This window comes from Lytechinus pictus, chromosome 16, assembly GCF_037042905.1.
Source record: "Lytechinus pictus isolate F3 Inbred chromosome 16, Lp3.0, whole genome shotgun sequence".
In the NCBI taxonomy this organism is placed as follows: Eukaryota; Metazoa; Echinodermata; class Echinoidea; order Temnopleuroida; family Toxopneustidae; genus Lytechinus; species Lytechinus pictus.
Window position 1 is genome coordinate 26449280 of NC_087260.1, and position 13354 is coordinate 26462633.

Consider the following 13354-nt stretch of genomic DNA (forward strand, 5'->3'; position numbering starts at 1 on the left):
CATGTCCTTCTTGCTCCCAGCATAGCCTACAGTAAAGCAGAGGCTTAACAGAAATCAAGAGCATAATAATTAATTCCTTAATAATTTGATAAGTGGTTTCATTGGTTTGGTGTATGCAGGTGAAACAAGTACCATCTGTTTTGATTATTAAGCCATTGCAACCCAGAACCTTTAGCCCCTACATGATTCTCACCAGAACTTAGAGAATGGGCAGTCTATGAGTTAAATCCTTCCAAATTGCAACAAAATAATGTATAATAAAACCCAATTTGAAAGATGGTAACCATCCAATTGAAAATAAGTAAACTTTGATATCTTGCATTCTCTTGTATTAAAAATATTTTATGTTTTATTCATGTAATTTCTGAGGATTTTGGTCTGAAGTTTAGTGAATGTAGAATTCACATTGATGCTAAGTTGGAACATAGACACTTTCTAAAACATTTTATTATTAATTCTCAAAGATTCAGTAAAGGATCTCTTGCTTCCTCAAAGGAATGGTTTGATATTTCAGACAGACTGTAAGAGAGTTTGTGTTGCGAGATATATCATATGACATTCATGCCGTATGATATGACATTTATTTATCATTTGCTTTTTTTGTTTTTTATTATCCACTAAACAAACAAAAATCCTCTCAATATTATATTTGCTCTTTGTGTTGTGTTTTATGAATTTATTGGGTATGCATGCATCGCTCAGTCTTTATTGCACATGTCTATTTTGAGATTACTTTTTATTGCAATTATTTTTTTTTATGCCAAGGCAAATATCATGCATTTTGTTATATATGTATATCTCTTTGTGTGCATCTTGGAAATGTAATGCATATTTGCTTCAATCTTTCTTAGCAGCATAATTTCCAGCTCCTCTTCATTTTGCCCCATTTACCCCAAATATAATTGATTAGGTTTGCAAGTTAATAGAACTAATTCACAATACACTGAAATGATCTGTCATACAATATCAGCTTTTAATTTTCACCCTCTCTGCCTGCCCTTTAAAGTATCAGTTGAGATTACCCTCCCCAATGAAGGTATTTGTAAGGACTTACACATATTTATGATTATTAACACTTTTAAGCCAAGTAGCAGGGAATATATGTTTGATTTTTGGCAACTTGTTCACCTGAATGTCTTTAGAAAAAAATATTTATTCAATTTCTTTGTGCAAAAGTGTTTAATGGAACAATTTTCTTGCAATATTATGCTTCACTAATGTTCACTGCATCACTCCTTTACATGTCTCCATCATGTTTATAACTCAACCCATATGATTTTGGAATAAATTCATCACATTTGACTTTTTCCTTTCTGCATTAGAGTAGAATTCATTCTGAATAATTAAATCATTTGTTCTGACATCATATAAATGATACATATTCAACATTTATGTAATAAAAGTACATTAACATATGTTGTTCAGTCAATAACATCCCGAAGGACCTCTAACATTGAATATTATATGACTTTTATGTATTTGTTTGTATTTTTTCACCTAGCTTGATTCAAAATGTAAATTTGTATAAACTACCCAATAAGCACCTCAGTTAAATGACCTTTAATTGATAAAAACTATAAAACCATTTGTCAAAATATTGATGATTGTTGGACTTGACAGAAATTGGCATTTACGATGCACACTTTGAATGGTTGACTTGCTGTTTATAATATCATACAAAAGAATGATTTTTATATACCCGGCAAGAATAGCTACACCTTAAAAAAAATCTTTGAAAACCCTTCTTTTGTTACGAGCAATAAAAGAGAAAATCAATGCCTGTCAAAACCAGAAGTAGAAATAATTTGACATCAGATTGTGTGTTATCGTCTTGAGTATATTAAGATTAGAATGATGTTGTATTCAAATTAGAATTTGATATTAGTAGATATTTGTTGAAGGAATGAGCCCATTTTCTATTTTTAAAAATAAGATCATTTGACCATCTAAAAGCTATAGCTTTAGAAACTGACTTTATCTTCATTATAAGTCCGTATTTTCCTAAGATGAAATTGCTTAAGATAAAATCACTTTATAGTTATTGATTCTGACTGGTATAGTGAAGCCTTATCATAGTTCCTTTAGTAACTAGCATGGGTATAAAATTGAGAGTATCAGACCTGTATACCAAAAAAAAAATAACCTTAAAAGTTTATTTTCGTTATGCCATGATCAGGGATTCCTTAAAATCGAATACAGCTGATTTTGATAATTTCAAGTAGATGCATTGGATTTCACCCGTAACCATGGTGATAATAATTACTATCAACAATCATCATTATACTCAGGAAAATGATAAATTGGGCTGATTTGGTTCTTCCTAGTCTGACATTATGTGTCATTTTTTTCCAAGAAATTTTGATTAGCCACTGCAAAATCATAATCTTGCTTCTAGCTACACCTTTTGCTGATTGTGAAAAGTAATATAGACAAGAATGTTATACACATTAATGTTTAGGAACAGAATTTTCCAATTTTTCCTCATTAGAGAAATTTCATGATCATGCTTTAAAGACAAAATTTCAGGACTTATTTTAATGGACAATTTTAGGCAGACTTTTGAACCAAGTATAAATGGATTTTTTTAGTGTTATCTATTGCGTAACTATCTGCATTTACTTGATTCCTATTTCATCATTAAAGTTAGATGATAGAAATGAATTTAATTCCATTTCCAATCATATTTTAGTGTAATATTCAATACCCTCAAATTAGATAAGTATTGATGTGGCTCATAAGTCGTATATGATGTAGAGGCTAGTTAGTTTATACAAATTACAATGGAAGTTTTTTTTTCAATAGATTCATCTACAGTATTTGGATACTTAAATCTAAATAGTACAATGCTCTTCAGTTAGGATTTCAGTTTATTCTTTGGAATATACATTTTTATAGGGATGAGGACCGTTTAGATAATTTGACAGAATCCTGGGATTGTTTTTATCTAAATGCCAAGAAACAAAACAGATAAAACCTCATTCCATTTATTGAGTATTGTGTAGCGAGATAATTTCTATGCCCTTTAGTAGACTGGTAATTGATCACAGCTTTTCTACCATTTGGATCATTTGCAATTTGATCAGAAATTTAAATGCCAAATTGGGTCCAGTGTTGATGGACAATGGGAAATGGAAAACCAAAAATGCAATAGATTCCTTTTCCTCAAGGATAATTTCCTTTATTTCCTCCACTTTAAATAAACAAGACATATTTTCTATCTTCTTTCCATAAATTTTGCCTTCCTTTAGCAAATTCTGTCTCGTAAAGCGATTTTTTCCCCTTTTTTTCTCCTAATGAAGTGATACCCTAAGGCTTTAAGCCTCAATTTTTGCAGCGGTTCTTGAAATTGAGTTAACTCCATCAAGATGTCTGACTCTGCTGTATACATAATGGGGGACAAGCTTGAAAATGTGTGGCTAGATGATGGGAGGGGTATGATTACATTGTAAGCATTCATAACAAGAACACATTTCCTTAACCAGACACGGAAGTTAATATGATGGGACTGGGTTGTTATATACATAGGCCTAGTCGCAGTATTATAGCTGTCTTATATAGATTTTCATATTTCACTTTCTCTTTGATTAACAATTAGTTCTTTACAGTACAGTGACAAATAAGACAGATCTTCATTTGTTGAAACCCAATTTTTACGAATTGTATTGAAAAAGTACAGATACTCTCAAGGAGATATCACTTGTTCAATATTTTCAACATATATATATATATATATATATATATATATATATATATATATATATATGCTGATATATGCTACCTCACACCACCTAACATTATCTCTTTATAGGTCTATGTTATAAAAAATATGACAGTTTTTTTTTTTTATTTATAGTTTTGGAGCTGCTTGAAGGGGATGATCTAATGAAATGCACAGCAGTTACAGGGTTACATACATGTATATCTGGAATGAGAATATCAAAATTATGAGGAGTTTTAGTTGCTTACTATTCAAGATGTCTATAGACAATCGTCTGTTGGCAAATTGCCTATGATGGGACTGTTGTATCCCTTTTAGAAGTATATTACAGACACATCCCCCCTGTTCAAATTTTGGTCATCAATTTTTCAAATCATACTGAGTGTTGTGTTACAATCTTAGCTCACCCCTATACAGATTTCATGATGATAGATTTTGTTAAATAAAACACCTCTTCCCCCTTCAACCTTCATCCAATATTCATAAGATATCTCCACGTATTCCAACTGTGAATCACTGTTCGGCCATTGCGATCAGCTTCTCCGGTATCCTAGCACCGCGTTTAAATATTCAGCATTCTACGCGCTGAGAACTTTGCCCGAGTGTCAGCGCGAGAGTGGAATTTCTAAAGTGTGCCAGTAAAATCGAAGCTTGAAATTCATGGTTTATTGATCAGTTCTTGTAAGGGATTTGTGAATATTTTATAGTTACATGGTTGTTTTCATGGCTTTTATAAACCATTGGCCAGAAGGGAATAAAAGTTCATAGATCTGTGTAATATGCGATGCCAGCATCACTCACAATGTTTTTGTAGGCTTATCTTTACAGTGCAGATGTTTTTTAAAATGATTTCATAAACGGCATCCATTGTATTTGTGTGGCTGTGCTTCTTCACAATTTCTTTAATTGAATAACAAATAAATATCTAACAGAAATCATTTAAGAGCATACCGAAAAGAAATGTTTCATATTGTTTTAAAGCACAGTGACTTACCTTGTTCTGAGGACATAGCATACTTTTTTTTAAAAGACAAATCCTTTTAGAAAATAATCATTTTTTATGGCTATAAAATCAATATTTTATTTGTTTACTGCTCTTCTTTGAAATAAAGATATGATTACAACAAACTCAAAAACATTAAAGGTGAAATCAAATTACATCCCCTCCCAAAAAAAATGTATAAAATAACACCAAAAATGAATTTAATATTTTGTATTTTGTTCTAGTTATCTTGAGTCCCTTGAAGCTGTCAACATGGGGAACATGAAAAACATTCAGCAGTGGAACATTATTCTCAACATAATACCCCATGCAAAGAAATAATCCATTCAATCTGTGCATTGTTTCGTGAGGTTCTTTTGGGAGGATGAGGGGTTGGGGTGGGGTGGGGGCTTTGAAGAAATCTTTTTCATTTTTCATATTAAAACAGACCAATTTTATCTTACATTTCGAAAGGATTTGAATAGATCTCATTCTTTCATCTATCTGTAAAGTAATATTGACCAATCTCACTTGAACTAATAATCCATGATAATGTTTACATTTTCAGTTAGATTTTCATCACTTTTATATAAGCATGTCAATACCAAAATTGTGATCTGTCTATATTCGATGCATCATGCAAACCTTTTCCATTAGTATATTGTTCCAAACAGTCTTCATAACTGTAATGAAATGTATCATTTATATGATTGTCATTTGTTTGTATTGTTATTTCTACATTGCTCCACTTGTCAGTATAAGAAGCCTAAATGTTTACTTTCTTATTTTTGCTATCCTTTCCATAAGAAAACGTTGTATTTGGTGCTGCTTTGCTTTTGCTGAATTATTGTTGAAAGGCTGTTTTGCAAATTAGAATGATATGCATATTTGCTTGAATGTGATAAATGTAGAAATTGGAGTGTTAAAGGAGTAAATTGCCCATTGCATCTGTCATAATTTCGGTAATACAATTTTTGTCTTATTTATCACTGTTATTAATGATTGCCACTTACATGTAGCACTAAAATCAGTTTAGCCTTAACCATATTTTCCATCTCTGCCATAATTTTTAGTAATTTTAATTGTCTGCATTTCACAAACTTAATATCAACCTAGCCTCCCCATGAAAATCAAAATCTTTTTCTACACCCCTCTTACCCCCCCCCCAGTGTCATGCCTAATCCTCTGCCACACCCTTGCATCCCAATAGCTACCCTTTCCACTCTTAAGCTCTCATCATTAATGTTTTTCAGCTTAAGTACACATCTGAAAGGGGATAATAATATCATTTATTTCCTAGCATCCTTTTAACTCAATTATGCTTATTTATTTAAAGGTTTAATTGACTCCTTCCATACCCCTTCCCAGCACCTCCACTTCTTTTCTACCACCCACTTACCCCCCCCCCCCCCCTCCTCCCCTCACCACTTGCTTACCCCCCCTTATCAATCCAAAATGCTCTTAAATTTGCTTTTATAGTATGCTTTTTATATGCTTTTTTTTGGTCAACATGAATGTCATTTTGTCTCCTACTCATCTCCAGGGTCAAGCCCAAGTGCATTCGAGCCAGGCTGCTACAGACATCAACGCAATGTACAGTCCTTTTTACTTGCCTGTTGCAGTGTCCATGGTGCGTACCATAAACAAAAATCAACAAACAAAAAAAGAAAAAAGTGAAATTAAAACAAACAATTTTGAAAACTGCTCTATTTTTTCTTTGCCAAATATAATGTATATTGGTTTCTAACCCGACTAATTTCAAAGCAAAATGAATGAATATTCATTGTGAAAGTTTATTGTATCATTTACACTGCAAATTCATGGTATCTTCAAAAAGCCAGAGAGATTTGAGGAATACAATTTCAAGTTCAACTTAAGAGTTTGTGACTCGCAATTGTTTCAGCAGATTGGATGACAAAAGTTTATTTTCTTTGGAAAAAAATAAAATCAACTAACTTAAAATCCATTTACATTCATTTTGTTTTTCCTGCAATTCTTCTGCCTTCTATTTCCTCTTTATATCAACAAACAAGCAAAGATTGACTAAATTAGATTTTTTGCCTATGGCCTTTTTGGGGAGTTTGACAAGTTTTGTAATATCTTATATTCATTTTAATATTTTGCAAAAAAATAGCAATGAACGCATCACTTCTTCAACAAAGAAAAACAGGTTTCCAGCCTATCCCAGAGGAAGTGTTATCATTAATCCATTTAAAATTTGGTAATGGGCACCTACCTAGAATCTTCATTTAATGTATGTGTTATTATCCCCTTATTATTTCAGTAGTTTACCCATTCATTACCCTTTAAAGAGCTAAAACACCCGTAGTCCCACTGCATTGATTTCTGCGTTTGAAACATTATGAGTGTTTCTTTTTTTTTAATCAAGTTGCATTGTGGGTATAATAAAAGCATTTTAGGTTCTGCATGTCTGTTATTTATTCTGACCTGTGATGCATGAAAGGTTTCCTTCCAAAGCCCCACACTTGTAATTATTTTTGTTTATTTTGTGTGAAGGTTTATGCATGGTGTACTCAAGTGCTGGGTGATAATAATATTCATACCAGTACGTAGCCATGTCGGAGAGCAATCGCACATTCAGTTATCTTTAAAATTCATTATTCCTATAAACAGGTTGGGGAAAGGAGGGCCTGGACTACATTCTAAGGATGTGTCACCCTCCTTTCTCTTTATTTCACTTACTGAAATTAAATCATTAATAACTATCAAATTTTTTTAAAAGTTCATTATGTAATATTTTTGTAATAAGTAATATTTTTGGGGTATGTATTAATATCAGGTGTATTTTGTTATGAAGTCAATTATATAATATCTTCCCAGGTACATGAACGTATATTTTATGTTTATTAATTCTTATTGTTTATTGAATAACTTTTTTTTGTCAAAGTAAAGGGTGAGTGCATTGATTAATAATATGAAATCAGAGATCTAAACAGGATTGCTTGATTGTGATTTTGATTGTAATCTATTGTTATTATTTTTATGACATTGATAATATTTATTGTTTTATATTATATAACTTATTATGCACTTACTTCGGTTAAACATTTTGCTTTGCATTGTTAGTGAATTACTGGCAATAAAACTTTCCAAGGACTAGCTAATGAAAAGTGAGCTTCTAATATCAGCGTTTATTGTCTCTACCAGAGTTTTGTTTCATAAAACTTCTGAATCAATCACAAGTGCTTGATTTCAATTTTAATTCCACTTAATCACTTAAACTTTACCATTTTAATGGCCTTAAAGTGGAACTTTACAAGCGATAACAAGTTATATGAAACCGATCCAAAAGTGCAGGACTTTAAAGATAAATGATGATTACAAGTCGAATGCCATTGTCAAAAGCTTCTAAAACTATGCCGGCTTTATTAACTAGGATGTTTTTGTTTTTTAAGATCATTTTATGATTTGTTATTGATGACGATTTTCTTGAAGCAGGGTTCATAATATTTTACACTTGAAAGTCTTCCATGCCCCGAGATAGTTATCTCTCTCAGCTTATTGGATGTATCTGCAACTATCTTTAACCCTTGAGAGAAAGATATATTTGAAAGAAGATGAAGATAATTATTCTTCTTGTTGTCTGTGATGATCACATGCATATCTTTTCAAAAGTTCTTGGAGAATGTGGATATTCCAAATTAATATCTCTTGACTGTATCTTTGTTGGAAAATGGTGAAGACAGATTTTCTTCTCAAACAGGGATGCGTTTCCTCTTCAATAGGGAGTGTCTAATTTATTTCTGGAGGTCATGGATGGATTCTAGAAGTTCTATTTAGTCATTTCAACCATTTCATAATTTCAGGCTAGACCATTTCCTTATAGTTTTACTGAGACACAGGATATGGAATTTAGAATTTTGTCCTCGAAGTATGTTTTTTTTTTTCGGTTGAAGTGTAAAATTTTAGAATAGGGTGCGTGGAACTCCTTGAAATCTAACCCCAAACCATTATATCTGTTTTTGCACTGTTTAAGAAACCTGAAGAAATTATTTGTGCTTCATTTTACTGTCCGATTTTTTTTTGTCTCTACAAAGGAGCAAATTAATTGATTGATATTTTTTATATCGCATTAATAAAAATGAATTGAATTTAGTAATATCAGAAATTTTGATAAAGCATATAAATTTGGAACAAGATATACAATTTATATCGTAACATTTAGCCGATAGCTAAACTCCCCAAACACCCCTGATGAAACGTTTTTATTTATTCTCTGTTTATACCCAGACACATTCCAGCATATTTCACACCCTTGGAATAATAATAATAATACTAATACTAGAGAAGATGAGGAGATAAATTTTGATGGAAGAGTAAAAGGAGAAAATAAAATTATTTGCTGGTAAAGGAATTCTCTGATCTTTTGAGCTATATTTCAATATGTATTTCTCCTTCATTAGATCTTAACAGACATTCAAGGTGTTAATATCAGCTTTAGATCAGACAGTCATTACAAAGCATTAGGCACTTCCTTTCATAAAAGAATAAAAAACAGCTCTGGAATAGAATTTTTAAAAGAAATGATTAAAGAGCAATAAAATGGGATAACTTATGCTGGTATTCATCGCACTTCTTTTTTAGCATGAGTTATGATTTAATCGTCTTCATGAAATATTGACAAACATTTTTGGGGGTTTGGCTTCGGCACGAGTTATGCAGACAATGTTCAGCATAAGGCAGGCTCCCTGAGGGACAAGAACTAAGGGGCAAGATTCCGGAGATTCCTTGTATCGTCCATTTCATGTTGGTTTCAGCTCTGTCTCTTGCACCTGTACAACAAAGACCCCATGCCCGCCCGCCCCCACCCATTCACCCCACATCAGATACAGGACCATGCTCAACTTTATGACTTGAGTATAACATTAGATGTTCATGCCATACATGGTCTGCCCTTCTCCAAGAAACCGAATGAACAGAGAAGATGTTAAGAGGGAAGATGACTTTCCTTCCATCTCAAAACAGCTGGTATCACCTCTGATATTGGTACCGATTTAAGCCTACCAATGAATATTTCCTTGCATCGTATACCATGATATATCATCCTGTGGAACTCACTCGGTGATGACTGAGAATGTTTTCTTCAAGAACAGAGCTGTAAATCGCTCTTGACATTAATTGCAAGAAGAAGGGGGCTAGGAGGCTGGCATTTCTGTGACAGCATTTAGCTTATGTTGTTTATACGATTTTACAATGGTGTTAACTGCATTTTATGCTCATAGCGTCAGATTATGTCTGGAATGAAATTCGTATTGGCATCTGCTGGGAACCATTTTGTTTCATGTTTCTAAGAAAGGTTTTCATGCTGTCCTTAGTTTGTATTGGGGATATTGGTTGACTGGGGAAATGGTCCTGGATGTTCGAAAGAACCTTGGGTAAAACAGGATGCATAAATGTGTGGAGCATGTGGCCCAGTGGATTAGTCTTCAGACTTTGAAACGGAGGGTCGTGGGTTCAAATCCCAGCCCTGGCGTAAATTCCTTCGGCAAGAAATTTATCTACATTGTGCTGCACACGACCCAGGTGAGGTAAATGGGTACATGGCAGGAATTTAATCCTTGAAATGCCACCGCGCTGTAAAAGACTACGGGCCAAATCCAGGGTAATAATATCCAAGTAAACACATAGGGACGCATTTGGCAGTGATATGCGCTATATAAGCATGTTGGTATTATTATTATTTAAATTTGCTCATCCAGACAATGTTCTCTGTCACCTAGTAGAAGTAGTATTGGTAGTAATAATATTACTACGTGCTCTTCGTCGTCGTAGCAGTTGCCGCAGTCACCACCATAGTTGTTGGTGGCATCATTGTCTCATCAGTATGGGATTCGTAATTAGCTTCTTGGCAGATTCAAATTTTACCTGAGTCCTGACATAGCACCTCAATACTAAAATACTTAGTGGTGTGCTTGCTTGTTGAAAGTTTACCCAATATAGTACACCTTATCTTTACTGGTCATCAATTTGGCCATAATATTTGTCACTGTCGAGCAAGTATGGCTAATTATTATCTTCAAGTTCTAAAGTTGAAGCGACAACTTCATTAGTACTGACCATTTCTGCAGTAGATTTTGGTATCTAGAATGTGTTCGCATTCTCCCTATTCTGGTCAATGGACAATTATTTCCTTAATCCATTGTGTACTGGAACTGGATGGTCAATGTACAAAATCTATGGGAATGACAGAATTAAGTAGTCAACAGGTTAACTTAATATGAGCACACCATGTAACATCGATAGCAAGGTCTTTACCAGCAAAGGGATGTTTTTTCATTGCCCATAGCCTATCGGGACTTGGTGGTCCATATACGAAATCTGTGAGAATCACAGAATAAAGCGGCCAACGGGTTAACTTGACAATGAGCACACCATGTTATATCTCTACCGGGGTCTATACGATACCAGCGATGAGAAGCTGTGTGCTTTGGTATCTGTGTCTGAGCTGAGTAATAGATCTATCGGTTGCGTCTGTGTCAACATGTACCCAGACAGTGAGGGTGTCCTGTTTGGTCAAACAGAACATAGTTGGGGTATTAATCAGAAGTGTCAGCCACATCCATCATGGATGCAGACTGGTCTGAGAATGTTCTCTGGTTTGTCTTTATGCGGTTAGTACCAGCTTTGTTGCTATGCCTGATTTTTTTTACAGAAAGGGGAGGGAAGGGGATGGTAAGGAGGAGGGGAAGGGGACAAGGGGGGATGGGGAGAGGAGGGGGGGTGCAGACATGTCTCATTTGTGCTATTTGGTGTAGTCATCCAAATAACCAATGTTTCCAATCATCAAATTCACGCTATAATTGTTAATCATTATACTCATATGCAAGTTCAAACCAAATTTGCATAAGTAAACAATAATTGAAAACAAGAAAGACAAAATGGATTCCATGACTTTTCCTCCTTTGACATTTCTTCCTGAGGGGAATATACAACAAAAAACAAAAAATAAAACTCATCCTTTAAATTCAATCCTAATACTCAAATAATTCTTAACTAATAAGTAATAGTCAACCTTACACTGTCCAGGATTTTGAGACCGGAGCAACTGGCATAGGTTAAAATCCTGGATGAAGTTTAATAAGTTGAATATGTTTTCTCCAGATGATATTGCCAAAGTTGTATTCCTGGCTTTTTGTGACCTTGGTCATGACCTTATAGGAATACAGTAAAAAGATTGCACAAGATATGCAATCCATGTTTCTGAATGAAATGATATCTAGTAAATTGTGTAAAGACAGTGAATTGAGAACTTCTCCAGTTGAGCTTATCATAGCTACAGTTTCTCAGGGTTGAACCCTTTGAGGTCTCTGAAAGAAATGAAGGCTATGGAATGAATAATACATTGTATTGAGAACATGCATTCCTAGTGGGCTTCCTTGGCTGATCATATATCTAGCTACAATTTTCATGAGTGACCCTGCCATAAGTTTGTGAATGAAATGAAAGTTACTGGGTGATGATGTCAGATACTGCATTGAAAACCTTTCCCATTGGTGATGTGATTTCTTTGGTAACCTAATCATGATGTGATGATGAGAGCGCCATCTGTGATCTCCTTCCTGGTTAGTCGTCTTCCTCAGTCGTCTTTCTTTCACCGAGATGTCAAAGCTTGATCCACAGAGATGCATGTATTTAATCCAAATACATAACTTGTCTAGTTACGAAATTATTCCAAGTTCATAGTTAATACAGATAGATCAAGATGCATTATCATGAATTTTTCTAGTTGTATCAGTCAAAGCTTTTTGCAAATAAAAGGATTTCTTATTTGTAAGAGGTCATTTTCAATTACTTTCATTTATAGCTATAGCCCTAAACAAATTATTTTGTTGTAAAACCGTACACCACTGTATTTCAGCTTTATATTTTAAAAGTATTTCATAAGCTTTTTTGTTCCGAGTAAACTGCAGTATTAGAAATAGAATAAATTATAGGCCTACATGCATGAATGAAAGAACAATTAAACAAGATATGCAAGTACAGGTGTAACGACTTTGAATTCAGAGACAATCTAGAAAGCTTTACCTTTAACTTATTTATATGTGTATATTAAACATATACTGTAGGGCTTCAGAAATTGATGCCTTTCTGAATTCTCCCCCCCCCCCCCCCCAAAAAAAAAAAAGAGACACAAAAATGTCTTTTGCCTGTTATTCAGGATACTAACATGGTGTTTACTCTTGTATGTTCATCTGTCATAAATTTATTTGAAATAAGAATGGATTTTATCTGGAGGATTAGCCACTATATTCACCTGAGTCTATAGGCTGGATATAGAGATGTGCCGCGCGATAGTCTGATTTGAGATGAATTGACATGAGGTGGTAATGCAATTTCAGATAGGCAAACCAGTCTCTCTTCTAGAGCAAGATTTGAAATGACTTGAGCAGACCCTACCAAATCAAAGCAGGGAAACACAAATTGGCCATGATTGTTTCGTCTGCAATCCCCCGAGGGCAGTCCCCAGGTTTTTTCTTCATTTGTTCTTACCTATTCAATGCCCTTTGTACGCACTTGTGTTGAGTTTGCCTTGTCGACAGGAGGAAAATTGTGCAATCCCGACTACCCCAGAATGATGAGCGCAGGGGTAGATAGATCAATTGGTTTGGCTGCAACATCGATGATAAGAACGG

General features: G+C 34.0%; 1 protein-coding gene across 8 annotated transcripts in view; it reads left to right on the forward strand.

Moving 5' to 3' along the window:
* LOC129278581 (muscleblind-like protein 1) overlaps positions 1-13354 on the forward strand; it is a 52945-nt gene that overhangs the window by 9417 nt on the left and 30174 nt on the right. For all 8 annotated transcript variants that reach the window (XM_064111127.1, XM_064111123.1, XM_064111125.1 and 5 more), the window contains exon 3: positions 6244-6330. In XM_064111127.1, the coding sequence (XP_063967197.1) occupies positions 6244-6330 (87 nt within the window). The remainder of the gene's footprint in view (positions 1-6243; positions 6331-13354) is intronic.